The sequence below is a fragment of the Cervus canadensis genome, chromosome 13 (genome assembly GCF_019320065.1).
Source record: "Cervus canadensis isolate Bull #8, Minnesota chromosome 13, ASM1932006v1, whole genome shotgun sequence".
Lineage (NCBI taxonomy): Eukaryota > Metazoa > Chordata > Mammalia > Artiodactyla > Cervidae > Cervus > Cervus canadensis.
Window position 1 is genome coordinate 12897121 of NC_057398.1, and position 27091 is coordinate 12924211.

At 36.1% G+C, this 27091-nt stretch overlaps 2 protein-coding genes across 5 annotated transcripts in view; one reads left to right on the top strand and one right to left on the bottom strand.

Annotated features, from left to right (window-relative positions):
* The window catches only part of ODR4 (odr-4 GPCR localization factor homolog), a 36906-nt gene extending 32217 nt beyond the window's left edge, over window positions 1–4689 (bottom strand). The window contains exons 1-2 of one of the 3 annotated variants that reach the window (XM_043484602.1): window positions 4466–4685; window positions 1640–1760 (exon numbers count right to left, since the gene is read on the bottom strand). In XM_043484602.1, coding sequence (XP_043340537.1) covers window positions 1640–1738 — 99 coding nt within the window. In that variant the 5' untranslated portion in view covers window positions 1739–1760; window positions 4466–4685. Of the gene's footprint in view, window positions 1–1639; window positions 1761–4465 lie in introns of all 3 variants that reach the window. The other 2 variants (XM_043484603.1, XM_043484604.1) reach the window with 2 other exon arrangements.
* A 60-nt stretch (window positions 4690–4749) lies between these two features.
* Window positions 4750–27091, top strand: part of TPR (translocated promoter region, nuclear basket protein) — a 61034-nt gene continuing 38692 nt past the window's right edge. For both annotated transcript variants that reach the window (XM_043484600.1, XM_043484601.1), the window contains exons 1-21: window positions 4750–4914; window positions 5289–5597; window positions 7069–7173; window positions 9046–9119; window positions 11221–11317; window positions 12349–12452; window positions 12827–12991; window positions 13725–13817; window positions 14253–14333; window positions 14414–14501; window positions 15273–15413; window positions 15763–15854; window positions 16105–16302; window positions 18870–18977; window positions 19968–20194; window positions 20862–21025; window positions 21482–21609; window positions 21696–21844; window positions 22853–23015; window positions 24155–24289; window positions 24828–24968. In XM_043484600.1, coding sequence (XP_043340535.1) covers window positions 4845–4914; window positions 5289–5597; window positions 7069–7173; window positions 9046–9119; window positions 11221–11317; window positions 12349–12452; window positions 12827–12991; window positions 13725–13817; window positions 14253–14333; window positions 14414–14501; window positions 15273–15413; window positions 15763–15854; window positions 16105–16302; window positions 18870–18977; window positions 19968–20194; window positions 20862–21025; window positions 21482–21609; window positions 21696–21844; window positions 22853–23015; window positions 24155–24289; window positions 24828–24968 — 2832 coding nt within the window. In that variant the 5' untranslated portion in view covers window positions 4750–4844. The remainder of the gene's footprint in view (window positions 4915–5288; window positions 5598–7068; window positions 7174–9045; window positions 9120–11220; window positions 11318–12348; window positions 12453–12826; window positions 12992–13724; window positions 13818–14252; window positions 14334–14413; window positions 14502–15272; window positions 15414–15762; window positions 15855–16104; window positions 16303–18869; window positions 18978–19967; window positions 20195–20861; window positions 21026–21481; window positions 21610–21695; window positions 21845–22852; window positions 23016–24154; window positions 24290–24827; window positions 24969–27091) is intronic.

Sequence of the window (27091 nt, forward strand, 5' to 3'; positions counted from 1 at the left end):
TTCTCCCTAAAATGTGGGCGACTTACATGTGAGACGGTGGTTTTGCTAAGAAATGGCCCACTTGCAATAAGGCAAGTCTGGAAGAAGGTATTTCTCCCTGACCTTTTACCTTTACTGATTATATCTTTCTCTAAGACTTTTCTTTCCTTCAATTTTTAAAATAAAGGGAAGTAAAGATCCTTAAATAAAAGGTTTCTAACAAAAAGAATCCCATAATAGATGTTAAGTAACCTGAATCTAAAAGAATTTCAGCCAGAGAGGTCATCTGGCTGTCTGGTGAGAAGCCTCATGAGTCGGTAGTACCTGGGTGAACAGTGCTGGGTCTGCCCTGTCTTATGAGAAATCAGATTTGTGAAAATTCTTCCAATGAGACCTGTCTCTCGGGGCTGCACTGACACTAACTAAACTCAATCAGAATGATGTTGAAAAACGAGAATACTGTGAAGGGGTGTGAGCACATAAATCCTCTGCAGAGTGCATTCTTTCTAAGTAGACAACATGCTGCTGCCGCTGCTAAGCCGCTTCAGTCGTGTCCGACTCTGTGTGGCCCCATAGACGGCAGCCCACCAGGCTCCCCGTCCCTGGGATTCTCCAGGCAAGAACACTGGAGTGGGTTGCCATTTCCTTCTCCAATGCAGGAAAGTGAAAAGTGAAAGTGAAGTCGCTCAGTCATGTCCGACTCTTAGCGACCCCATGGACTGCAGCCTACCAGGCTCCTCTGTCCATGGGATTTTCCAGCCACGAGTACTGGAGTGGGTGCCATTGCCTTCTCCGAGTAGACAACATAGGACATCCAATTATAAGAGAAAGTAGCTTGGGAATGTGCACAGAGTCAGAACAAGGAACGTTAATTATGCAACCTGAATGTTCTAAAGCATCATGCTAAAATATCCAGGAAGAGACCCGTCCCAACAGAGTTTTATTTGTTATTAGGCCTCAAAATCAATCCTTGGAGCACAGTACACTCTCCCCAAATAGAGTGAAGATGGAAGCAGCTGGTGACCTGTGCGACTCTCCTCTGTTCACTGCTGCGCACTGCTGACAGTCCTCCCTGCTGATTAACACTTCCTCCCACCAATTATAAAAAATCAGTGGGTGCTTATGCTTTTTAAAGTAATTCTTCAAACAGTTGTTCCACTTTGTGTTGCTTTTTAAGATTTAACTCTAAGAGGAAAATAAATTTCTACTTTCCAAATTTCTCCAATCCCGTCTCTCCCTCTCCATTGAATCAATATTAAAAAAAAAAAATTCAGTTAATGGGTACCATGGTTCGTAATAAAATATATGACCTGTACCTCAGGTCTGAGATAAGACAAACTCAAAATAAAACTGTCAAAAGCTACTTTGTAAAGAATTGGACAACCTGGAATTAAAGATTAGAGGGGAGTAAAAATCACTTTGAAAAGACAATGAAATATGAATAACCTGGTCAGTAAAATCCTAATTTTGGAGTTTTTACCTTATAAGTTACTTTCACATTATCAAAAGGGAATGTGTTCTGACTTGAGCAAACCTGGGTTACATTCTTCTTCATTATATCCCTCCATCATCTAAATTGGGTTTACTATTAAACAGAATATTTTAACTTTAAAGTAAACAAATTAGTTTCATCAATAGATGCAGAAGAAAAGATACATACCTGTCCAATTAAAAGGCCAGAGACAAAAGCTTTTCCCTGGAGATTGATGTTTGAAAGATACTGGCCAACAGCCTCTTCTACAATGTAGGTTCTTCCCATTATTAAGAACTAATTCAACTTCCTAAATTACAAGAAAAAATTATACAGCATGTTTAGGAAAAAACAAGAATTTGCAATGACTTTTCTCATTGGGGTAATATAGAGAAACTGTACTAACCTGACAATATCCCAAACCTTACAGTGACTGCTTACTCAATAGGGTACTCTTTCTTGCAAAGTTCTAATTCTCAACAGAGAGTTGCAAGAAATGACTTCCAATCAACTACAGTTGACATGAGCAATAAGCCTACTCTCCTATCTTAGAAGATATGGAGAAGGAAATGGCAACCCACTCCAGTATTCTTGCCTGAAGAATTCCATGGACAGAAGAGCCTTGTGGGCTATAGTCCATGGGGTTGCAAAGAGTTGGACATGACTGAGCGACTATCACTCATATATCTCAGATAAACAGAACACTAAGCTTAAGCCACACACCAGATTTCTTATTTAAATCGACCACTCCTTGGTTGTATCATCTTTGGTAATTTACTGCTGAGCCTCTCTGTGTTAGTTTCTAAAATAGAAAAGATGATAATTTCTGAGTTGCTCAATGAGGGGTAAAGAAAATCAAATGTATGCATTCAAGAAGCACACTATGGAGACCTGCTACTGCTAAGTTGCTTCAGTCGTGTCTGACTCTTAGCAACCCCATGGACCGCAGCCTACCAGGCCCCTCCATCCATGGGATTTTCCAGGCAAGAGTACTGGAGTGGGGTGCCAGACCTACTATGTGCTAAAAACTGTACTAACGTGGGATGGCACAAAGGTGATAATACTTGGTCTCTGCCCTTGAGTGACTCAGAATACTAGAATGATGGAAGTAAACAAAAGCAAAGTAATAATAACAAAAACATGCAGAGCTTTCACTCGTCTAAGGCATTGTTCTAAGTATTTAACATATGGTGACATTTAATATTCACACACACACACATGTACACAGAAAAAAAAAAAAAAGACATGATTCCAAAAACCTAAAAAGAGCCATAGAGACTCTGAAGAAACAGTAGCAACATTCTGAATATAGGTACAGTCATTACCTGCAAAGAAATTCCAATCTTATTCAGGGCAACAAAGCCCAGGCAATTCTAGATGTGCTGGGGTGTCTTATCTAACACCAGTAAAATAAACTGCCAGTCACAATGATTTTGCATTATTCTAAAACTAAAGCCCAGAGAATTGGTTCTGGTTTGAAATGACCTATTAGATCATCTATTTTTTTTTCGTCGTTTTGTCTCAAAATGCATTAAATTTCTTCCTAGCTCTCAGATGTGCACATATATTTGCTAAATCTAGAACTATCTATCATTAGTGCCTTTATAAAGTTAAGGAGCTTTCCACTTTTAGCACCTTAAGGTATGCAACTCTGTGTATTAAACTCTCTTCTACTTCTCATGCTATTCTACTCCTTTCTTTCTGCCCTAAATAATTCTTAATTCTTACAAGAAATAACAATGGTAGTCACTCCAAGGTTATGATATGTAATTTTTTCATCTTCCTTTTTCTAGTATCATATACTAGCCATGTTAATATGTAAGAAACTGAATGGAATAGGAAGATGAGAATCTTTGGGTTATGAAATCTAGTTGACTGCTGGATATTTTTTTTCCTTTAGTGCTCCTTCAAATATTTTAAATGTTGCCAATCATACTGTAATAAAGGGTAATACTAAAAATGCAGATCTTCTCTTACACAGTTCAATTTTTCCTGAAATGCTGCATATCAGTAGAAGCTTTAGAAGTTGTTCAAAAGCTGATTGAAACCATTCAACTTTCTTGAACTCTAGTTTGCTAGTCTTCAAAATAAAGAATTTGGATGATAGCAGGTCTGAAAACCTAATTTTAGAATTCTCTAAGTTCAAGTATAGAACATCGGTGTTTTCCAAATAGTAGATCAATAATGATGATATTGTGGGCCTAGGATATAATACGGGCTTCCCAGGTGGCTCAGTGATAAAGAATCTGCCTGCCAAGCCAGAGACATGGGTTCCATCCCTGGGTCGGGAAGATCCCCTGGAGAAAGAAATGGCATCCCCCTCCAGTATTCTTGCCTGGAGAATTCCATGGACAGAGGAGCCTGGTGGGCTACAGTTCATTGGGTCACAAAGAGTCAGACACGACTGAGTGACTAACACACACAGAATATCTGAGGGGAAAGAAATCTGAATGAAGCTCCTTACTGGTATTCTCAAAGGTGGGAGTACGATATTAGGAATGCTTCATTTTCAATAAAGAATTTAGCAAATTCTTTTCAAGAATAATCAAACATGCAACAATTCCCAGATTCAGCTTAGAAGCCATCGAATTACAATCTGGAAACAAATTGTTCTGTTACGGTGTCAGGAGAAATGGTTTTCAAGAATGTGTTTAAAAATTTCTGTTCCGATAGTTTTTCAATTTAACAATATAAACACAAGGCAACATTTTCCGCAATGTTACCTTAGAACATACAAATAAAAGCAACACTCAAACTCCTCTTGGTTTCTTCCTGGAAATAAACGGAACTCCTTACGTTTCTGTTAAATCACTGTTACCCACCCCTGCCACCCCAAACAAACAAAAACACCTAAGTAAGACAAGTCTCCAAACGGGATCTGTGCTGTGTAGGAGTGTCCGTCCATATGTTTCTTACAGTCTGTCCCTTTCTTTTCCTCCTTGAAAAGGCAGCTGTGTCCGAGTGCACACATTACACACACACACACACATGAATTCCACCCTCAAGCTGACTCACCTGTACTCAGACTGTGCACACGTGGCAGGCAAATCTGACGAACTGTCAGATCCCCTGACAGAGGAGGGGGTTAGTGTGTAAGTGTAAGCCTCCAGGGACCAGGTGCCCGTCCGGTCCCAATTCCACAGTCAGTGAATTCATCAGAAAGCGACGGACTTCCCTCACCTCACTTCCCACTCCAAACCCGGGGTCTCTGGAGTCAGGTGACGCGGATTGATGACGTCAGCTGACACCCCCCCCCCCCCCCCCCCCCCCGCCCCAGCTTTTACCCAAGCCGCACCTCAGCCAAAGCTACTGCGGTCGCCACCCCGCCCCCTTCTGGGCGCCATTGAGAGCGTGGCAGTAGCCCAGTGCCTGTTGTCTGGCCCTGCCAAGACCGATGCCCTCTAGTGGCTCAGTATCTAGAAACCGCCAAAGAGGACGACCCATGGCATCCCGAAGCTTTGACGGTGAGGTTGCCTTGCTCTTCGGGGAGGAATGTGGGTTGACGAGTACGATGTGGCGCCACCTCGCGGAGGAGTGGTCCACGCGCAGGCGAGAGTTGGGGGCCGGGGGTGAAAGAAGGAAGTGAAATGGGTGGTGCGGCATAGGACTCACGGAAGGGATTGGAAAAAACTACGTTTCCCAGAAGCCTGCGCTGCTTGAAGCTGGGCGGAGAGGAGGGTGAGAGAAAGCTGGATTGCGGCCTGCAAGAACAGGGTCAGAGGCTGCCTCAGAACTCGGATTCCCAGGGTGCACAGCTTCCGGCGGCTGCGCGCGCATTGCGAGCGCGGGCGCTGTGGCGCGTCTAGTGCCGCGGCTAACACAGAGTTCTATTTCCCAGGGTCCCGCCGCGGGAGTCTCCGGCGGGCGGGCGCGCGCGAGCCACCGGGTGAGGAGGTCGAGGCGGCCGCCCAGGCTTCTGGGTCCTCTGGGTCTTCGCCTTTCTTTTCCGTTTCTGCCGCGTCGACCGCTGCTGCCGCGGTCCCCGGCCCAGTCGACATGGCGGCGGTGTTGCAGCAGGTCCTGGAGCGCACGGAGCTGAACAAGCTGCCCAAGTCCGTCCAGAACAAACTTGAGAAGTTCCTTGCTGACCAGCAGTCCGAGATCGACGGCCTGAAGGGACGGCACGAGAAATTTAAGGTGGAGAGCGGTAAGTGCGGCGCTCTTCCCGCCCTGCTCTCTGGGCCCGACTCCACAGCGATGGCTGGTCTCCCCTTGCAAGCTCGCTCTGCCCACAGCTTCCCTGGTGGCATCGCTTCCCCGGCTCGGTGGGCACCGTAGGCCTTCTCTCAACTACCCCCTCTCCCGGTTTGATACGAAAGAGCCTTTTTGTTTTTTAACTCTGACTCTACATTGGAGTTTCGTTTTCTTTGTAATTAGAGTGGTCTCATTTAGGAAAAGCTAACGTTGTCCAGCAAACCCATTGTGGTGATTTGAGTCTCTGAGAGTGTGCGATTCTTGACTCTTCTAAGCCTGTCTGTCTGTTGCACGTTCAATGACAGTAGTTTTTCTGTTTTCTAGTAGTCTATGTTCAGAGGACTATGGCTAATTGATAACTTCTTGCGTTTGTTCTGACTGTGTCGCTTTGGTGCTGTGATGAACTAAATGTACACAAAAAACGAGTAGGTGCCTAAGACAGCTCTGGAAGCACAGCAGACGTGCAGTATGTTTAATATATCTGACTTCTCTCTAAAAATTGAAGTTTGATCGAGAATATATTAAGATCTGTTTACAAATAACTGTAGTAAACCCACAAATAAGAAAGTTGCTGATATAATGACGAACAACGTTTAAGAAAGATTAAGGTCATAGTAATTACCAGTGGTAAAATGTCGATACAGAATTGATGTTGAAAATTAAACCGTTTGTGTGTCTTGGTTTACCAGTTTTTTGGGGGTAGGTTGGGGTGAGGATTGTAACTGGTTTTGCTAAGTGGATTGAAACTCCTTAAGTAAGTTTTTGTTTAAAAAAACAAAACAGTTGTAATTGTCGAGCAGAACTGATGTTGAAAATTATCTGAATCCCAACACTGATTGTTAATTTGCACAATAAATATTGAATGTCTTCTGTGTGACTGATACTTTGCTGAGCAGTATGTTATCAGTTGCTTCCCTTGGAAAGTTAACAAATATTTTTACATAAATTTAGTTATTTTGTCTGTTCAGATGTTATTTAGGCTATTTTAATACAAGCCTCTTTAAAACAAAGCGGTTATTAACCAAAATGATTTTTTTTCCCCATTTAATTTTTTTGGGGGAGGGGGTTGCCTTATGCTAAGAAGTCAGTTGATGTGTGGGGGAAATACCATGATAAATAAGACATGTTGCCAGCCTTGAGGAATTTCATAATCTTGTGGAGTAAACATAAAAATTATTTGTTGAAACCCCATTCAGGCTTTATTTTCTTTTGTCATATACGTATAAGTCAACTGGAAATGTTGTGTTGAAGTCCTTTACGATACTGGATCTATTTGTCTTTACTCAGATTCGTTCTTATATGGAGTGTGGGTTCCAATATTATGTCCTAAATCTTAAAATCAAGGTTATTAAAAATAAGTAGCAATGTTGACAGTGTACATGTGTGTGTTTGATTTTTTCTTTTTTTCCTCTAATCATCTGTAGAACAACAGTACTTTGAGATTGAGAAGAGACTGTCCCACAGTCAGGAGAGACTTGTGAATGAAACCCGAGAGTGTCAGAGCTTGCGGCTTGAGCTAGAGAAGCTCAGTAAGTATTTAATTATGTCTTTCTAATAGCCTTGGGGTATTGAGGTTGGCTACTCCTTTAGACGCTTTGAAAATATTTAATTACTGTATATGAAAATGTTGATTGTTCTTAATTTATGGTAATATTAGGATTTTTTTTCATTCAGCGGTAAAGATATTGAAAGAGTACAGGGCTTGTTGGTCAGGAGGTGTGGGTTCTAGTTCTGACTGCTGTTAAAAGCTCTTTTATCATATAAATCGTGATAGTGTTTATTGTTTACAAAATGGCTAGGACCACTTGTCTGTCTATTTCCAACAGTTGTATATGTCAAATGATGTCGTATGAAAGCATTTTGAAAAGGCTAAAGCACTGTGCAACTGAAAAACAAAGTGACTTGATTATTTTTATGTTGAAAAATTAAAGCCTATTAGTTCCATTATAATATTTGTGTTTTAGCTCTCATTATAATTTTTATAAATATTTTTAAATCTAAGGATGTAATTTCTGCTTTAAGGTGTAATTTCCTTGAAAGCTGAGCAGCCAGTTTTCTTCATGATAAGTTTTCTGACATCACTAAGTCCTGAAAATACATAAGATCTGGAAGATGATGTGTTTTATGTGCTTTGTTTGCAGTAGAAAAAAAGCAAATGTAGGAAGATCTTATAGAGTAGGGACATCATAATATTACTAGATACAGCTGGATTTTAATTTGATTGGGAATGCAAAAAGCTAATAATCAAGAGAAAACTTGAAGCCTTAGTCTTCTTAACTGAGTCCATGCCCACTGGCTGTATGAGTTGAAATTCTTTTTGGCTAATTTTGGCACATCTCATTTTTAAAATGTGACATATACATATGATGGTATGTTTGCATTTGTAATGAGAGTATAGTTATTGAGTAGCTGTATATGACTCATCACCTCTACATTGTTTTATCTTGGCATGGAAAATAAAAGGTTTGTAGAGCAGTAGTGTTAAAAAATTTTAAGAAAATGACTGATGACAGCTTCCTATATGAAATCTGGGAAGGGGAGAGGGAGGAGAAGATGGGGATAAACCTAGATAGACACACTTTCCTGGGGTGTACAGTTTTTTTGTTTTGTTTTATTTGTTTTTGTAGTTTATTCTGAATTTGTAAGTTTAGAAGGCTGTAAATAGCATTAAAACTATATTGAAAATTTAGACTAAATTAGCAGGATTTTTCTTCTTTTGACAAGCCATTTGTTTAACTTGGAAATAGTAATAATTGTTCATTAAATCGCTAGTACATAATATGTGTTTTAGTGGAAGAAAATTTCAGAAAGTGCATTCTTCCTAATTATCAACATGCATTTAAAAGAGAAACTATCAGGGGAGGTAACACATTATGGGTGGAGATCCTAGGACTGAAAATTCAGTATTAAGCATAGCTCTTCTTAGGGACATAAACCAGCTGAATTACAATTATCCATTCTTGTGATGTATTCTGTACACACTTTATATGGGTTTAAATATTATTTGGTCTCTTGATTTTTGTCTTTTTTGTACTTAATTTTTAAATTTGTAAATATAGTTCATTATGATTGACTTAGATGTCATTGAAAAATAAGGAAATGAGTAATTGCAAATACTTTTTCCTAAGAATGTTGGCTAGAATGATTGCAAATATGATTTTGGAAACAGGATAGCATATTTAAAAAGTTGTACTAGAAATGCAGTCAATTTGGGTTGTACTTAAGAATTTGAAATGCAAAAAAAGAAAAAAAAAAGGAATTTGAAATGCAGTTTTGTACAAATCAACCTTTCTGAAATTCAGTTTCTTAATTTCAAAGTGTGTATGGGTGACACTGTCATTGCTGTCATTTGCAGATTTTAAGCTTACGTGTGTGACATTCATAAAATTCCTTTTATCCAGACAGTCAACTGAAGGCACTTACCGAGAAAAACAAGGAACTTGAAGTTGCTCAGGATCGCAGTATTGCCATTCAGGTAATAGTTATTCCTGTGAATAAAGCTAATTGTGAACATGGTACTTGAGGAATTTTTCTGTTCTAATTGTGCTTGTTGTTCATTTAGTCAGTGGGAAGATGAAATATGTTCAATTAGGAGAAGCTACTAACAAAAATGTGTATACCTAAATTTCTTAGTGGGATTTTATGTTGTAATGATTAATTGGACATTGCTTTTACTTATTGGAAAATATGAGTACTTGATATTAAAAAAAACCACACATTTGCTACTAGCTGTGTAGCTCTTAAGTCATTTTAAAAAGGGTTTTTTTTGCGTTGTAATTAAAATGCCATAAATTTGTAAGTAGGGTAGACATTCAGGTTGTATATGCCTAGTTGCTCCTAGGAGTCCTTGTCTCCTACTCTTTGTAATCACATGGACTGTAACCCGCTGGACTCCTCTATCCATGGGGATTCTCCAGGCAAGCATACTGGAGTGGGTTGCCATGCCCTCCTCCAGGGGATCTTCCCAACCCAGGGATTGAATCCAGGTCTCCCACGTGGCAGGCAGATTCTTTCCCATCTGAGCCACCAGGGAAGCCCACGCATTCATAGATCTACTCACCTACTTAACTACCTACCTACCTTCCATTCTTTTAGAAATTACCTATTTAATGCTTACTGTTGCCCAGGCATTATTTCAAGTATTTCAGTGCAGTTGGGGATATGGGTGAATCTACAGTGATCATCATTTCTTTAGAGTGGTGATTAAGAATAACAGATTGATGGTGATCACAAGGATTGCAGGCCAGTTTGTTTAATAAAGTGATCATACCCAGTGATTCTTTGACCAGATAGACCTTCAGATTCTTGCCATTGCTTTTTAAAAAATTTGCTTTTGATTTGAGGTTAAGAAATACATAAAGTATTTATAGTAGGAAAGAGTGATAGACTTGATTCAATAGAAATGTAAAATTTTCTACATACAAAGAACAATCACGAAAAACCATTTTCTCAATAAAAATATGACACTACATATATGTATCTTTAATACATGACTACTTTCAAATTATAAGAAAGCCATTCCCTGGAGAAGGAAATGGCAACCCACTCCAGTATCCTTGCCTGGAAAATCTTATGGACAGACGAGCCTGGTGGGCTGCAGTCCATGTGGTCTCAAAGAGTCGGACACGACTGAGCGACTAACACACACACATCACAAAGTTACCAACAATTCACAGAGAAAATACATTTCCCTGTCTAAAGCAATAAGACCAGAAAAAAAAAAAAAAAAAGCCATTCAAGGGGGGAAATGGGCAAAGTAGTTTTTAAAAACATAGGAAGCGGTACAAATAGCCAGTAACAATATGATATGTTGTTCTGCTTCACTCATAATCAGAAAAATGCAGATGATGTAACAGGATATAATTATTTTTCACCTCCCCATGTTAACAGTGGTTTTTCTTTTTTTCTCTTGCTCCTTATTTAAGCATAATCTTCAGTACTGGCATAAGTGGCTTGAGATAAATTGCCATTGTCTTGCTACAAAGTAATTTTTCAAAATATATTAAGGGTTTTAAGTAATTTCATTTCTGGGCCTTTTTCTTGAGAAATAATTTGAACCAAGATGCAGTGATAGTCATCAAAGTTTTATTTTATGACAGAAAAATGAGAAGTAAACCTAGTTTCCTATAAAGGCTTGCTGAAGTAATTATATAATTATATGACACTTCCAAGTGATTAGAAAGTGACATGGGAAATTTTTTTTTAAACTTTTTATTTTGTATTGGAATATAGCCGATTAACAAACAATATTGTGATATTTTCAGGTAAATAGTGTAGGAATCCGGCCATCCATACACATGTATCCATTCTTCCCCAAAGTCCACTCCCATCCAGGCTGGGAAATTATTTTTGTGAATCTAGGAAAAGTAACTTAAAAAATCTAGAATATGAACAGAAGCGTTGAGATTATGGGTAATTTTTAAACTTTTTGATGTATAAGCCATGAGGAAGAAAATCAAGCATATTTAAACCACAGCTAATGATAATTAAAGTGCCAATTCCATGTTCATGTCTTTATAATTGATCAGTTTGATTTTCTTATTTAAATATATTATGCTTACTCCTTTTTGTGACAGAGCCAGTTTACACGGACAAAGGAAGAATTGGAAGCTGAGAAAAGAGACTTGATTAGAACCAATGAGAGACTGTCTCAAGAACTTGAATATTTAACAGGTATGAAGAAGTACCCTTAACTTCCAACTTCACTCTTTCCTTTCTCTCCTAATAGTGGTAAGATTTAATGCCCAGTCCATTTCTATTGGCTGGTGTTATAGCTCAGAGTAGATTTCAGAGTAATGTATCGGATCATTCTGAGTACTTAAAGAGTGCTACAGACAAATACACAAATGAAAATCATCTCAAAGAATTTGGACCAAGGTTTATGTACTACAATATGGTTTATAGTATCAAAATTGGGAACTCGTTTAGATGTTTTGTTGTAGAGGCTGAACTCCTTCATTTTATACAGGCATCCTTACTGATAAAAGCTGTCCATAAGCATTCAATTTAAGAATCTAAAAGGAGAGCCCATATTTGAAAGGGCAGACTGAAGGAATTAAGAAGCAGGAATATAGAGTATAATATATAATATAGTTGATGTATTTAAGTGACTCTTAAGCAGTTTAATGGTATCCAGTTCACTTGGGTTCTTTTTCTAAGAGTTTTGAGAAATTTTATTTCTGCTAAAGAAAGAATTTTCAAATATTTATGTTACTATACAATAATAGTCAATTAGCCAACTAGTCTCAGAAAAAAAAGTTGCTTTTGATCAACTAGTGGGTAGATAAAATTAAGTTTTCACATAAAAACCTTCATGTAAGGAACATAAGAAAAATTACGTGTATATCCTGGCTGGTTTTAAGTATAAATTTTTGATATGTATAGTTGCTTTTTAACTTAGAAATGGCTAATTTGTGAATTTTTAATAGGTTTTTGGTTAATATGAGGAAATTAGTGTTAATATTGTATATTTAACTTTACATACTACATTTAAAATAACCATTATAATTTGCATATTTGGTTGGATGCATGAATTTGGCTTCATTTAAAATTAGATTTGTGGTTAAGCATGGCAGAAACAAGTTAAAATAGTAGAGTTGAGAACTACTTATATTAGATGTTTATATTCCTAGAGATGTATTTTTGATATTTGGTTCCTCTGAACATTAATTAATCATTTCCCCTTTCTCTTCTGACCCTTCTAGAGGATTTTAAACGTCTAAATGAAAAACTTAAGGAAAGCAATGCAACAAAGGGTGAGCTTCAGTTAAAACTGGATGAACTTCAAGCTTCTGATGTTTCTGTTAAGGTGAGAAACAAGTTAATTTCTCATGCACAAAATACAACATTTGCTTTAAACTCACCTAAATTATATTTTAAGTATAGGCAAATTATCTGTAAAGTAATTAAAAGTTATATTTTTTTATTATCGGGATTAAGGTGTTTTTGGTTTTTTTTTCGGGATTAAGTTTTAAGACAATTTTGATTGAACTGTTTTGCTTATGGGGTATTTAAATTTCACATAGTGCTTATCTGGTTCTGTTTTCTGTTAAGAATACATGCAAATACTTATTTCTGTGGTAAAATAAAATTCTGCTTGTGTCCCATAGCTACACACAAAATCTTTTGAATAACCATATATTAATCTTTGACCATAAACCTTTTTTTCTCGGATTTCCTTAGTATCGAGAAAAGCGCTTGGAGCAAGAAAAGGAATTATTACATAATCAGAATACTTGGCTCAATACAGAGTTGAAAACCAAAACTGATGAACTTCTGGCTCTCGGCAGAGAAAAAGGAAATGAAATTCTAGAGCTTAAATGTAATCTTGAAAACAAAAAAGAGGAGGTAAGTTAGTAAACTTACCAAAAAGTAAGTTGTTGGTTATAACTTATGTTTGTGTGCCAACTTATAAAAATTTATGTAGTGGAATACCTAATTAAATATTTTGTAAGATTAGGAATTCAAATGTGGAGGATATAACACATAAATAATTGGCCTAGAAAATTAACCAATTGCATTTAAATAAAGAACTTAAGGTATTCTTTGATAAATTTTGTTACTATTTTCTGTCTTATAGTATATCTTTCCTAAGATACATGTTTAAGAAGTGGTGGTTAGATTCTGTGAGCTTAATCCAAACATGTTCTTGTATGAACTATTATTTTTCATTTTCTCAAGCATTCATATTTTATATAAAATGCTTTTTTTAATAATTATTTATTTTGGGGAATGCTGGGTTTTCATTGTTGCACACAAGCTTTCTCTAGTTGCAGCTTGTTGGGAGCCACTCTCTGCTTGCCGCTCCCAGGCTCTAGAATGTCAGTTCAGTAGTTGTGGCCTATAGGCTTAGCAGCCACATGGCATGTGGAGTCCTTCTACACCAGGGATCAAACCTGTGTCACCTGCATTGGCAGGCAGATTATTTACCACTGGACCACCAGGGAGGTCCAAAAAATGCTTTTTTGGTAGGTGGGGATTATTTTGCTTTTACTTGGCAGTGAAACTTTGTATCAAATTAATTTCAGTTAATACAGTATCCACCACCACCCCCCACCCAACTCTGAATTTTTGTTTCTAGGTTTCTAGAATGGAAGAACAGATGAATGGCCTGAAAGCATCAAATGAGAATCTTCAAAAGCATGTAGAGGATCTGTTGACCAAACTGAAAGAGGTACAGTTGACCCCTTTAAAATGTCTCTTTTACGAAAATATTGTAACACTCAAGAACCTGTTAATTTGTAAAATGATTGCATGTTTTGCACTGTTCCTAACACCATAAAATATCTAGAACACTTTTATATGTTGTAGTTAGGCTAAAATCACTAGAATCAATTGTATACCACACCTAAAGTACTATCTAAAATTAAGTACGGTTAATTTTAATGACATTTAACTATTCTGCTTTAAGATAAAAATATCAAATATTTTATTCTTAAGGTAATTCATCACTATCAAGACAACTGATTTTAATTTTAGTGGTGTTTTAATCTTTACCTCTTTACTTTTAAAACTGAATTTCTTATCTTGACATTTGGTAAGCATTCTAAATTCAGTTCAAATGAGACTCTTGTAATTGGTTTTTTGGTGTTTTGTTTTTGTTTTTCAGGCCAAGGAACAGCAGGCTAGTATGGAAGAGAAATTTCACAATGAATTAAATGCTCACATAAAACTCTCTAACCTTTACAAGGTAAGTACTCTACCATACATTTTCATACTCTAATGTTGCATTAATGGATATTGGGTAACTGCTTTAAGATTAAATTTTAGAGTGCTGCTGATGATTCAGAGGCAAAGAGCAATGAACTGACCCGAGCAGTGGACCAGCTACACAGGCTTTTGAAGTCAACTGGAGAAGGTAAGACACTTCAATTATGGGAAGATTGTTTTGTTTTTAGATAGAAGGTACTGTTTTCTTTACCCTTGTGTAGATTTAGAGGTCAGATTAACTGTATTAGGGACAAAATTTGATATAAGAAAGATTCGTAGATCAAATTTTAAATTCTGTTTCAGCAAATAGTATATTTGAAAATATAGGTATCTAATGTTTTTCTGTTTTTTGCATCTAATAGCCTTATATGTATTCTGATTTCTAATAGGAAGTTTTTCTTCCATTTTTGAAACATTTACTTTGATAAATATTAATACATATGGGTTTATAGTTTGGGTACTGTCTTAATCCATAAGTAAGTCTTACTTTTTAAGTTATTTTTAAAGTCTTTGGTTTTCTTCTATACTTGCTTTTTTTTAAACTATTTTTTTTCTTCTATACTTGTTTTTTTTTTTAATTATTTATGTATGATCTTTCCCAGTTATTTCTTGTGTTCTAGACATCTAAGATCATATTAAGCCAAAAAGATACTTAGAGCCACTGTTTTACAGTTTGAGTTCCCCTAGTTCCCCACTTTTACAAAAGAGATAGCAAAAGAAGAAATAGATTCACTAGGCCACACACCTCAGGAATTGTAAGTACAGTAAGAGCTTCCATTGAGTAATAACTACCAACCACAGCGTCTGTAGAATTTAATATTGTCTGCTGAAGGGAAAAATGATGACTATTCTATTACATTTTATAAACTCAAAGATTTTAATTATGTTTTTGGTTATTCTGTCTCTATAATGTTGTTAGCCAGTAAAGGATTTCAAGAACATATCATAGAGGTGGAAGAATCTAAAGATCGAATGGAAAAAGAAATGCTTGAGAAAATAAGGAAATTAGAGAAGGAATTAGAGAATGCAAATGACCTGCTTTCTGCCACAAAACGTAAAGGTATGGGTTAGTAGACGGCTTATTAAAGGCTAGAAATACTAGAGCTTTCCTACATAGTCCTCGTTAGTCCTCGCTGAACTTCACTAATAGTGTCTCTTATTTTCAGGTGTAAGTACCATTTGATCACACATGATTGTGTGTTAGTTTCCAGAAGAGTTTGTTTTAACTATTAATGCTGCATGGTTTTTAGAATTGTGTTACATGATTATTTGTTGTCATATTTTAAAGCCTTCATAGGAATTTATACATGATGTACAGTAGGTGTCACTTCTTGCTTGTTTTGTAAGAAACATTAGTGGCTTTAGTTTGAAATCTTCGAGACGTACACTAGATTTCCGTGTCGGCACAGGGGCCGTCTTGTCGGAAGAGGAGCTGGCAGCCATGTCTCCTACTGCAGCAGCTGTAGCCAAGATAGTGAAACCTGGCATGAAGCTAACTGAGGTGAGAGTGGTCTCAGATCTTGTTGTTTTCCATCAGCAAAAGTGTTCAGACCTCTGTGACACTTACTACCCCCAAAATTTATTCTTGTTGTTTAATGATTAATGGATCGTTTTAGGGAAGGCTTTCTTGGTTCCTGGTTCTATGCAACACATAGTAAACATTTCCATCTTGTGTTATTGCTGATGGATGTTTGTAAAGAAGCTATACAGGCTATATTATGCCTGGCTTCAAGTGATCTCTCTTCTTTCAGCTGTATAATGCTTATGTGGAAACTCAGGATCAGCTGCTTTTGGAGAAACTAGAAAACAAAAGAATTAATAAGTATCTAGATGAAATAGTGAAAGAAGTTGAAGCCAAAGCACCAATTTTGAAACGCCAGCGTGAGGAGTATGAGCGTGCACAGAAAGCTGTGGCAAGTTTATCCGTTAAGCTTGAACAAGCTATGAAGGTTAGTTCCATTCCTAAATTTTAACTATAGAAAAAATACATAGGAGAAATAATTTACTAAGTAGGATGGTTCTTTCTTAGAAATAAAGAATTTACCTCTAAAGCTAATTGCTTTTTCAATAGTAGGGTAATTGTATATTTTAAAGCTTGTCATTGCATTATTAAACATCTCTAATTGCAAAATGTTTTATCTTTATTCAGCAAACATTGAAAACCTTTAGCATTTTTTTAAGACATTTGGGATGTTTTCTGTAGGGTTCTCTAGTGGATGATAAATAGCCACAATCTCTTTTTGTAATAGAACTTTTCTAAATTTAGTAATGATCATTTTTTGTCAGGCAGTTCTGATATTCTCTCTGGATATGATAATGCTGTTTGTCAAAAAGAACTCCTTTATAAAAATATCATTTCACAATTTGGCAAATCTTCATATACACTATTTTGTTACTGTTCCTCTGTGTATTAGAAGTACCAAGGAAGTCTGAGAATATTCTTTATTTCTTTAGATTCTTTTTTAATAGATATTGGTTTAAGAAGAGTGTTTGTATGCTGGCTTCCCAGGTGGTGCTAGTGGTAAAGAACCTGCCTGTCAGTGCAGGATATGTAAGAGACGCGGGTTCAATCCCTGGATTGGGAAGATTCCCTAGAGAACAGCATGGCAACCCACTCGAGTATTCTAGCCTGGAGAATCCCATGGACAGAGGAGCCTAGCGGGCTACAGTCCATAGAGTCACAAAGAGTTGGACACTACTCTACTACTGAAACAACTTAGCATGCACACGTGCACAATGTTTTATTAAGATACAGCTGTTAATATTACTGAGAAATCTTTGAGAGTTATTAAACAAATTTTATTGAAGGAAATCAGTTAAATCAATTTGTATGTGCTGAATAGTATAAATGAATCTCTGTTTTGTGTGTGTGTGTTAGTCACTCAATCTGTCCAACTCTTTACGACCCCATGGATGGTAGCCCACCAGGCTCCTCTGTTCATGGAATTCTCCAGGCAAGAATACTGGAGTGTGTAGTCATTACCTTCTCCAGAGGATCTTCCTGACCCAGGGATCGAACCCAAGTCTTCTGCATTGCAGGCAGATTCTTTACCATCTGAGCCACCAGGGAAGCCCAAATGTGCCTTAATTTGACTTAAACTTTTATTGCTATTGTTATTACAATTTAGATGTCAATTTAAATCAAGAGTGTATTGTGTCTAATGGTCTCTTTTTCCTGAATCAAATCATGTCTAGCAGTCTTGCCTTGAGAGAATATGGGGCGTTAAGACACACCCCAGCCCCTCTGGTGTGGTTTAAAAAGAGGTCCTTTGGATCTGCTTGACTTGCTCATTGTTGAAAGTGAGCATTTTACCTGAAGCTTATTGTCTGAGGAGGTAGTATAGTGGAGGGCTTAAGAATCAGGTAATAGTGGCTGTTCACTGTGGGAAAACCTGTTAATTCATCACTAATGTGCAGGTATAGTAATAAATACAGACTTTTTTCATAACTTCCAAAAGCTTTAAAAATAATTTCAGTATCTTTTTTTGGTAGCCAAATCTTCTGTCCATAACATATATTATGTCCAGTCTAGATTCTGTGGTGCTTATTTCTCAGATTTCTAGAATTTTATAACCAAGTTACTTTCTTCCTTGGCATCCTAATTGATCCCAGTTTGAACTTAGTAGGTTTGTGTCATAACCATTTTTCATGAATATTTGTCTGCTTCATTTTGTCTCATACTTGTTCCTACTGAAATTAGTTTATCCTTGTACCTTGAAGGCATTGTGCTCAGAGGCACTTGAAACACCAGGATAAATATAAGCCATCTTTCACTTGTATAGTATCTGTAACAATACATACTTTGTGAAATAATACGTATTATGTGAGAACAGTGCATTAGGAAGCAAAATTTATATGAATTGGAGATAAAACATAAGATTTCAAAGATACTTTGTGCTTACATCAGGCTCCTTAAAACGGAGCTTAGGGGCTTACATCAAGCCCCTAAATCCCTAATAATACTGTGATGCAAACGTTACTGCAATATGTTACCATTTTTCTTTTTTTTAACAGCCTTGTGACATTAGTTGCTGATTCTTTAAAATTAGTTCCCGATGCATTTTTTAATAAATCCAAGTCTTACCCAACATTTTTTGCTTTTAATACTTATTTCTAGATAGTATAATAATGATTATCACTGTAATGCAGTCCTTTGTTTTTGTCTTAGTAACAAAGTTTTTAGAGAGTATTTGTTTGATCTCCAACATCATTTGATAATATACTATGAATTTGGTGTGGCTGTAACATTTTGATTCACAGTTAACTTGGGGGGAACCCCCTTCATTATCATACGGTGATGAACATTATAATATTGAGCTTATTTGAAATATTAAGAAATGTATTTGTATTTTTAAGAAATTTCTCTTTAGAGGCTACTATATTATATAGAATATTTTAAAATTATAAGTTGATTACTGTGATATTTGAGCACTGTGTACTTTTGTTATTTGTGTAACTGCTATTTGTATGCATCTTAGAAGAAAATACAGAATTTTCACTTGACTTCATTTTAAAGGAGATTCAGCGATTGCAGGAGGACACAGATAAAGCCAATAAACATTCATCTGTGCTTGAAAGAGACAATCAAAGAATGGAAGTACAAATAAAAGATCTTTCACAACAGGTTAGTTTTTTGTTTCTTTTCCTATTTTATTTTGTTTTTTCCTGAACTGACTGCCTAGTAATGTTTGTTTCCAAGTATGTAAGATAGAACTAGTACATATGAAATTCTCATCAACTGAGAAAACTGCTCTAAATGAATTGCAGTCTAGTCATTGTTTATTCTTAGCCCCTCCTTTTTTTCTTTTCTTTAAGCGTTTGATAAATTTTCAGTTTGAAGATAACTGGTTGTAATTAATGAAATAATTTAAAGATAAAAGAGTTATCTTCCCACAGTTCAAGTCTGAGAGTTAGCAGACTGGTGTGTATTCTTTCACATCTTATGTGTACAGATACATGTGAGCATATATGAACATACGTAAGCATTCTTTGTTTTTACTGAAATAAAATCACTTATTTTGTATATGCATCTGTAAGTGCATTCCCCTAACACTTTTTTTTTTTTTTAGCTGATTAAGTTTGGAGATGTAGATCTGTTTTGTTCATATATTTTACCCTAATTTTTGTACGTAGAATGACTGAACAACAACAAATACACAAACACAAACATAGATAAAAATTTCACATGAATGAAGTTAGCATCTATTTCCCATGCTCCCCTTCTGCCCCACTGTGTAACACATATCTAAGCATGCAAGTGCAAGTGTACAGACACAATGGGTATATATATCTAAATGTTTTATATGGTCATTGTTTTACAAAAATGGAACCATGCCTCTGGAATTATAATTTGACTTCTTTTTTAAAAATTACAATTTTCATTACATACTTTTCATAGAAATGAGAAATAATTTTTCCAATTAAGATTTTCTTTGTTTAGTTCTTAATATCTAAAATGATAAGCTTGAAAATTAGTTTTTTTAAGATAATTTAATACTCCGTCGAAGGTGTTCGTAAAGTAACCTTGTCATTTGAAAATTTTCACTTCTAAACATTTCCAAAGTCACAACCAATGCTATTTGATAACATATTAAAACTCTTTTTTTTTTTTTAGATTAGAGTGCTTCTGATGGAACTTGAAGAAGCGAGGGGTAACCATGTAATCCGTGATGAGGAAGTAAGCTCTGCTGATATAAGTAGTTCATCTGAAGTAATATCACAGCATCTGGTATCTTATAGAAACATTGAAGAGCTTCAACAGCAAAACCAGCGTCTCTTAGTGGCCCTTCGGGAACTTGGGGAAACCAGAGAAAGAGAAGAACAAGAAACAACTTCATCCAAGTAAGCAATAGACTTACTTTGGTTTATTCAGCAAACATTTATTGAAAACTTTTTGTGTGCTTTAAACAGTACTGGATATTGGGAATATAGTGATTTAGGAGAAAAAAATAAAATCAAGCAACCATATTGCTGAAAAATTCTACTCTCAAGGACCCCAGTTTTTGGATGAGATGGTTAGTAAGTGAGATAGATAATAAGATCAATAAATAGATTATTTTAGTTCAGTGTGATTTGTGCAGTAATAGAGAAAAGCCTTTCATGAGAGTGTAGAGGTGTGAGACCCAGCCTAGATTTGGGGGAACAGACCTGGCTTCATGAAGAAGATACTTAAGAATAACTCAAAGGAAAGAATCTTTTCAAATAATGGTTTTGTTGCTAGAGAAGGAGGAATGGCTATGAAAGCAAGAAGATTGGGATTTGGACTCAGTGGAATTGGTTTGATTTCTGCAAACAAATTTTTCAGATGACCTTGTTGAGTACCTGAGTCCTATGTAGTGGGGGTTTTAAAAGCTATTCTTAAAATAGCAACAAAAGAAGGAAAGGATAAGAGAGATGAAAATACTATGCTTAATGACAGGTGATAAAATGCTTAGTCAGTTTACGGTAGAAATTATAACTGCCTCTCAATCTCAGTCCTGTTAAATAGACTTGATTTATTTTCCTGCAGAATTTCTGAGCTTCAGGCCAAACTTGAGAACGCCCTCACTGAATTGGAACAACTCCGTGAATCACGGCAACATCAAATGCAGCTTGTTGATTCTATAGTTCGTCAGCGTGATATGTACCGAATTTTGTTGTCACAGACAACGGGAGTTGCCATTCCTTTGCAGGGTAGGAGTTTTTATATGTTATCTTAAAAGTTTCCAAGTATTTCTGGGAAGTATTTCTGAAATGTATATTAGAGAATGGATTTTGCTACATAAGCAATGTCTACTCTAATGATGATAACTTCAAATGTGGCTACCATGTATGAGTGATTGTAATACATCATCAGTTCTAAAATACACCATTATTTTAGGTAAGAGAAACGCTGATCATTGTTGCAAAGGATGTGTCTGAGAGTCAATGAATTATATTACTTATTTTTGTTACGTTTTAACATTTAGCCTGCAAAAATTACTTTATTTAACTAGAAGTCATAAATAATTCTAGTAAGTTATTTAGTGGGTTCTTTGTTTCATAATTTCTGTAATCTTGTGGTTTAATTTAAATAAGTCAGCCTATTGACTTCTGATAATGATGTTATTTTGTGAAGAGGTGTTACATCATTCTTTTACATTTCTGAAGCTTCAAGCTTGGATGATATTTCTCTTGTGTCAACTCCAAAACGTTCAAGTACATCACAGACTGCTTCCACTCCTGCTCCAGTAATTGAGCCAGCAGAGGCTATAGAAGCTAAGGCTGCACTTAAACAGGTAAAATACCCCTAACTTGACACCTTTATCTTGAGTCACATTTTTGAGAACATGGACTGTCATCTAATAATTTCTCTAATATTTAGCTGCAGGAAATTTTTGAGAACTACAAAAAAGAAAAGGCAGATAATGAAAAAATGCAGAATGAGCAGCTTGAGAAACTTCAGGAGCAAGTCACAGATTTGCGATCACAAAACACCAAAATCTCTACCCAGCTAGATTTTGCTTCTAAACGGTAAATTTTCTTTTCAAAAGTTAAGTCTAAACATATAAATACTTGATATTCAGTGGAATCAAATTTGAGAGTTAGTTTGTGATATTACTTTTGTTGGTGGATTCTGATCCAGGTTGAGAAGTTACAGGGGTTCATTTTTCACTTTTGATTAATGGTTCCTGTGAATGTTACTAAGGGGTCCAGGTAAGTTCATATAAGGAATGTGTCTGTTTTTCCTTCCTGAGATTAAAGGACATACTATTTCCATAGGACTTAATTATTTTAATTAAGGAGGATAAGAGAAGTGTGGAAAATTTCATTCAGCCTTTTCTAGTCTAGGTAGAAGAGAAGCAGGCACTAGAGTTAATTTTGGAAAAATTGACTTTTTTGGTCACTTGCAGAGGAATAACAGTAAATTTCATTCTGTAGTTAACAGATCCTTTGAATAGTTGTCAGTTTATCAAGTTAGGAAAATCTTATTTCTTTGTATACTACATGATCAGACTGTTCTTGCAAGTATGACCACAGCCTCTATAGTTTCCAACAGTTTGATATCCCAGTAAAAGCACCATTTTCCCCCCATGTTGATATCTCTAGCTAGCCGCTTTCTAAGCTTTTAAGCACGTAAGACATAAGCACATACAGCAATAAGATGAAGAATTATAGATGGGAAAAAAAGGATTGACAAAAATCCGTCACTAACCATGCATTAATACCTTAAATTGCATACTGCATTGTGATGGGTTTCTTCCTGTATGAACGTTATATTGACATTATTTTGAATAGGATTAAAATGCTTGTACACGAGTATGATTAAAAAGTTAATTCAGCATGAAATACAGTGCTTATTCAGAATTTGAACTGAACTGCTAAACCTGGAGATTAGAAAAAAGAATGAAGATTTTTACATTATTGCATGTCATATTTTTCATATTATCAATCATTAAATTAAGCTCTTGTGAAACTCAAGAAATTGAGCTAGGATACAGTATTTCATTTGCTTACAGAATTATTTTTCTTTCATATAAGTTATGAAATGCTTCAAGATAATGTAGAAGGATACCGTCGAGAAATAACATCCCTACATGAGAGAAATCAGAAACTCACTGCAACAACTCAGAAGCAGGAACAGATCATCAACACAATGACTCAGGATTTGAGAGGAGCTAACGAAAAGCTAGCTGTTGCAGAAGTGAGGCCAATTTCTGTCATCTGTCTTGTGTTATCAGTTGGATTTGACACTTGTTTTTTAATTATTACTTTGATTTTACTGGTTGGTATAATGTAGATTTTTGAGGTTTGTGGATTATACATCCTTATCAAATAGTTTCCTGGCATCCACCGGTCCATCAGAGCAGTTGGGTGATCATTTCTAGTAAAAGGGGAAAGGGAGAGAAATTTGTTTTTCTGGGCTAAGATTTCTTTGGTTATAACAAAGGTTATGGATGGATATTTTATCCATTCTTGCTCATTTCTAGTAAAAAAACAGTATAAAAATTTCAATAGCATTGAACTCTATTTCTGAATTGCAACATAAATGTAAATGTCAATCAGAAATTGACAGTACTTTCAAATTAAATTCTAAAATCTTTGATGATAGATTGTCATAACAGTGTTTTGCTTTTTATAAACATTTCTCACAACTATTTAATCATTATTTATGATCTCGGTATAGTTATTCCCCCATTTTACTTATCGAAAAGGACTCAGAAGCTAAGTAATTTGCCCGTTTAGGGGCCATCATGAGATACGAATTGGTTGCGACTTAAAATCTAGCTTTTCTAATTCTGTTGGCTCTGTTATTTCTATCTTGTCCCCACCCCTTTGTGGAGAATAGACAGCAGCACTGTTTCAAACTGGTGGAGTAAGTTTTATGATTGATAGTTTTTGACTCATCCTATAAATATGAATACTTTGAGGATACTGATTGTCAGCAACACCTTCTGTACCCTCTGAGATTCAGAGGGTACTCTTCATGGGGGAAAAAAGTTCAAATAGATAAGTCAGCACTCAAACAGATACTTAGAAGCCAAGTTTAGTTTCTAAAACTTGTATAGTTTAATAGTATGCAGGTGTGACTATTGCATAGTTTTGCAATTTTGCCTCTTATACTCTGGCATTTTAGATTTTTTGTTGTTTTTTTAAAAGTCTTGATTTGCTCTACCAAAGATAATATAACTATTTGTGGTAATTGTAAGAATTTTTCCTTTGATCTATTGGTATTTCCAATAATATTTGTTTCATAATTCAGTACATGAAACTTTTATATTGTGTTATTACATTTGACACATGTTTTTCAACATTTTTTCTTTAATTTGTTCTTGACTCAAGGTAAGAGCAGAAAACCTGAAAAAAGAAAAGGAAATGCTTAAATTGTCAGAAGTCCGTCTTTCTCAGCAAAGAGAATCTTTGTTGGCCGAGCAAAGAGGGCAAAACTTACTGCTTACTAATCTGCAAACAATTCAGGTAACCAAATAAAAAAGGGATAAGTAGAAAAAATTTTTTAAGTTAAATTTGAATAATTTTAACATTGTGTTCTCTCAGTTTCCCTAAAGAGAGCATTTATGTCATTTTTGTCATGCATTATGATGATCATTGAATTTTGAAGTTTTTAAATAAACAGTATTTTAAATAAAACATTGAAAGAGAGCTGACTGAAGCCAGGCAATTGGCAGTTTTGATCCTCAGGTCTATATTTGCAGAGTCCTTCCTATGCAGTTTAATTGTTTACAAGATTAAATCTTTGGTTTATATTCTTCAAAACGTCAAGAAATCTGGCTATGGTAATATAGTTCTTATTTTCCCTGTTAAATAGATGTTTTACTATGGAAAATGTCAAAATACCTTCTTGGTAAATGTTTTAGATCTTAACTGCTTCATGTAGAAATGAGTTGTATTCCTGTAATTTCCAGTTGCCTTTGCTTTTTTGTTGTTGTTGTTCATTTGCTTTTACTTTTTTCTTAAGTATAAACAAAATCTTTTTTTTTTTTTGTTTTAACCCTAGGGAATATTAGAGCGATCTGAAACAGAAACCAAACAAAGGCTTAGTAGCCAGATAGAAAAATTGGAGCATGAAATATCTCATCTAAAGAAGAAGTTGGAGAATGAGGTGGAACAGAGACATACACTTACTAGAAATCTGGATGTGAGTCTTATCAGTGTTCTGAGTTTCTATAGAATATTTATGTTTAAAAATCAAGCTCATGTTGAAGCATAGTCTTGAAGAGATCTCTTACAAACTCTTAAGTTTTTCTTGCCTTATTGTATGACTAGTAATTTTTCATTGAGTGCCATAACATTATGAGTTTTATCCTGAGGGGTGCCAGATATTTTGTTTTCTTTAAATCTTGAGCTTTGTCCTGGACTGCAGTTAAGTTAGCTGAAAATAGAAAATAGTTTGATTCTCTTGAGTCTGTTTTTTATGATTTATTAGGCAGGCTCAACTTTAAGTGTAAAAAATAGAGACAAATGGATTCAAGGGATTTAGATTTTATAGTGCCTGAAGAATTATGAAAGAGGTTCGTCAAAAACCACTACAATATTGTAAAGTAATTAGCCTCCAACTAATAAAAATAAATGAAAAAAATTAAAAAAAAAAAGAAAATAGCAAAAAAAACAAACAAACAAAAAAAAGAGGTTTGTGACATTGTACAGGAGGCAGTGATCAAGACCATCCCCAAGAAAAAGAAATGCAAAAAGGCAAAATGGTTGTCTGAGGAGGCCTTACAAATAGCTGAGAAAAGAAGAGAAGCTAAAGACAAAGGAGAAAAGGAAAGATATACCCATTTGAATGCAGAGTTACAAAGAATAGCAAGGAGAGATAAGAAAGCCTTCCTCAGGGATCAATGCAAAGAAGTAGAGGCAAACAATAGAATGTGAAAGATTAGAGATCTCTTCAAGAAAATTAGAGATGCCAAGGGAGCATTTCATGCAAAGATGGGCTCAGTAAAGGACAGAAATGTTACGGACCTAACAGAAGCAGAAGATATTAAAAAGAGGTGGCAAGAATACCCAGAGGAACTATACCAAAAAGATCTTCATGACCCAGTTAACCACGATGATGTGATCACTGACCTAGAGCAAAGTCTAGTGGGCCTTGGGAAACACTACTACAAACAAAGCTAGTGGAGGTGATGGAATACCAGTTGAGCTATTTCAAATCCTAAAAGATGACGCTGTTAAAGTGCTGCACTCAATATGCCAGAAAATTTGGAAAACTCAGCAGTGGCCAGGGGACTGGAGAAGGTCAATTTTCATTCCAGTCCCAAAGAAAGGCAATACCAAAGAATGTCCAAACTGCCACACAATTGCACTCATCTTACACACTAGCGAAGTAATGCTCAAAATTCTCCAAGCCAGGCTTCAACAGTATGTGAACCGTGAACTTCCAGATGTTCAAGCTGGATTTAGAAAAGGCAGTGGAACCAGAGATCAAATTGCCAACATCTGTTGGATCATAGAAAAAGCAAGGGAGTTCCAGAAAAACATCTATTTTTGCTTTATTGACTATGCCAAGGCCTTTGACTATGTGGATCACAACAAGCTGTAGAAAATTCTTCAAGAGATGGGAATACCAGACCCCCTGACCTGCCTCCTGAGAAATCTGTATACAGGTCAAGAAGCAGCAGTTAGAAGTGGACATGGAATGGCACACTGGTTCCAAATCAGGAAAGGAGTACGTCAAGGCTGTACATTGTCACCCTGCTTGTTTAGCTTATATGCAGAGTACATCATGCGAAATGCTGGGCTGGATGAAGCACAAGCTGGGATCAAGATTGCTGAGAGAAATATCAATAACCTCAGATATGCAGATGACACCACCCTTACGGCAGAAAGTGAAGAGGCACTGAAGAGCATCTTGATGAAAGTGAAAGAGGAGAGTGAAAAAGTTGGCTTAAAACTCAACATTCAGAAAACTAAGATCACAGCATCTGGTCCCATCACTTCATGGCAAATAGTTGGGGAAACAGTGAGAGATTTTACTTGTGGGGGCTCCAAAATCACTGCAGATGGTGACTGCAGCCATGAAATTAAAAGACGCTTGCTCCTTGGAAGAAAAGCTATGACCAACCTAGACAGCATATTAAAAAGCAGAGACATTACTTTGCCAACAAAGGTTCATCTAGTCAAAGCTATTGTTTATCCAGTAGTCATGTATGGATGTGAGAGTTGGGACTATTAAAAAAGCTGAGTGCCGAAGAATTGATGCTTTTGAACTGTGGTGTTGGAGAAGACTCTTGAGAGTACCTTGGACTGCAAGGAGATCCA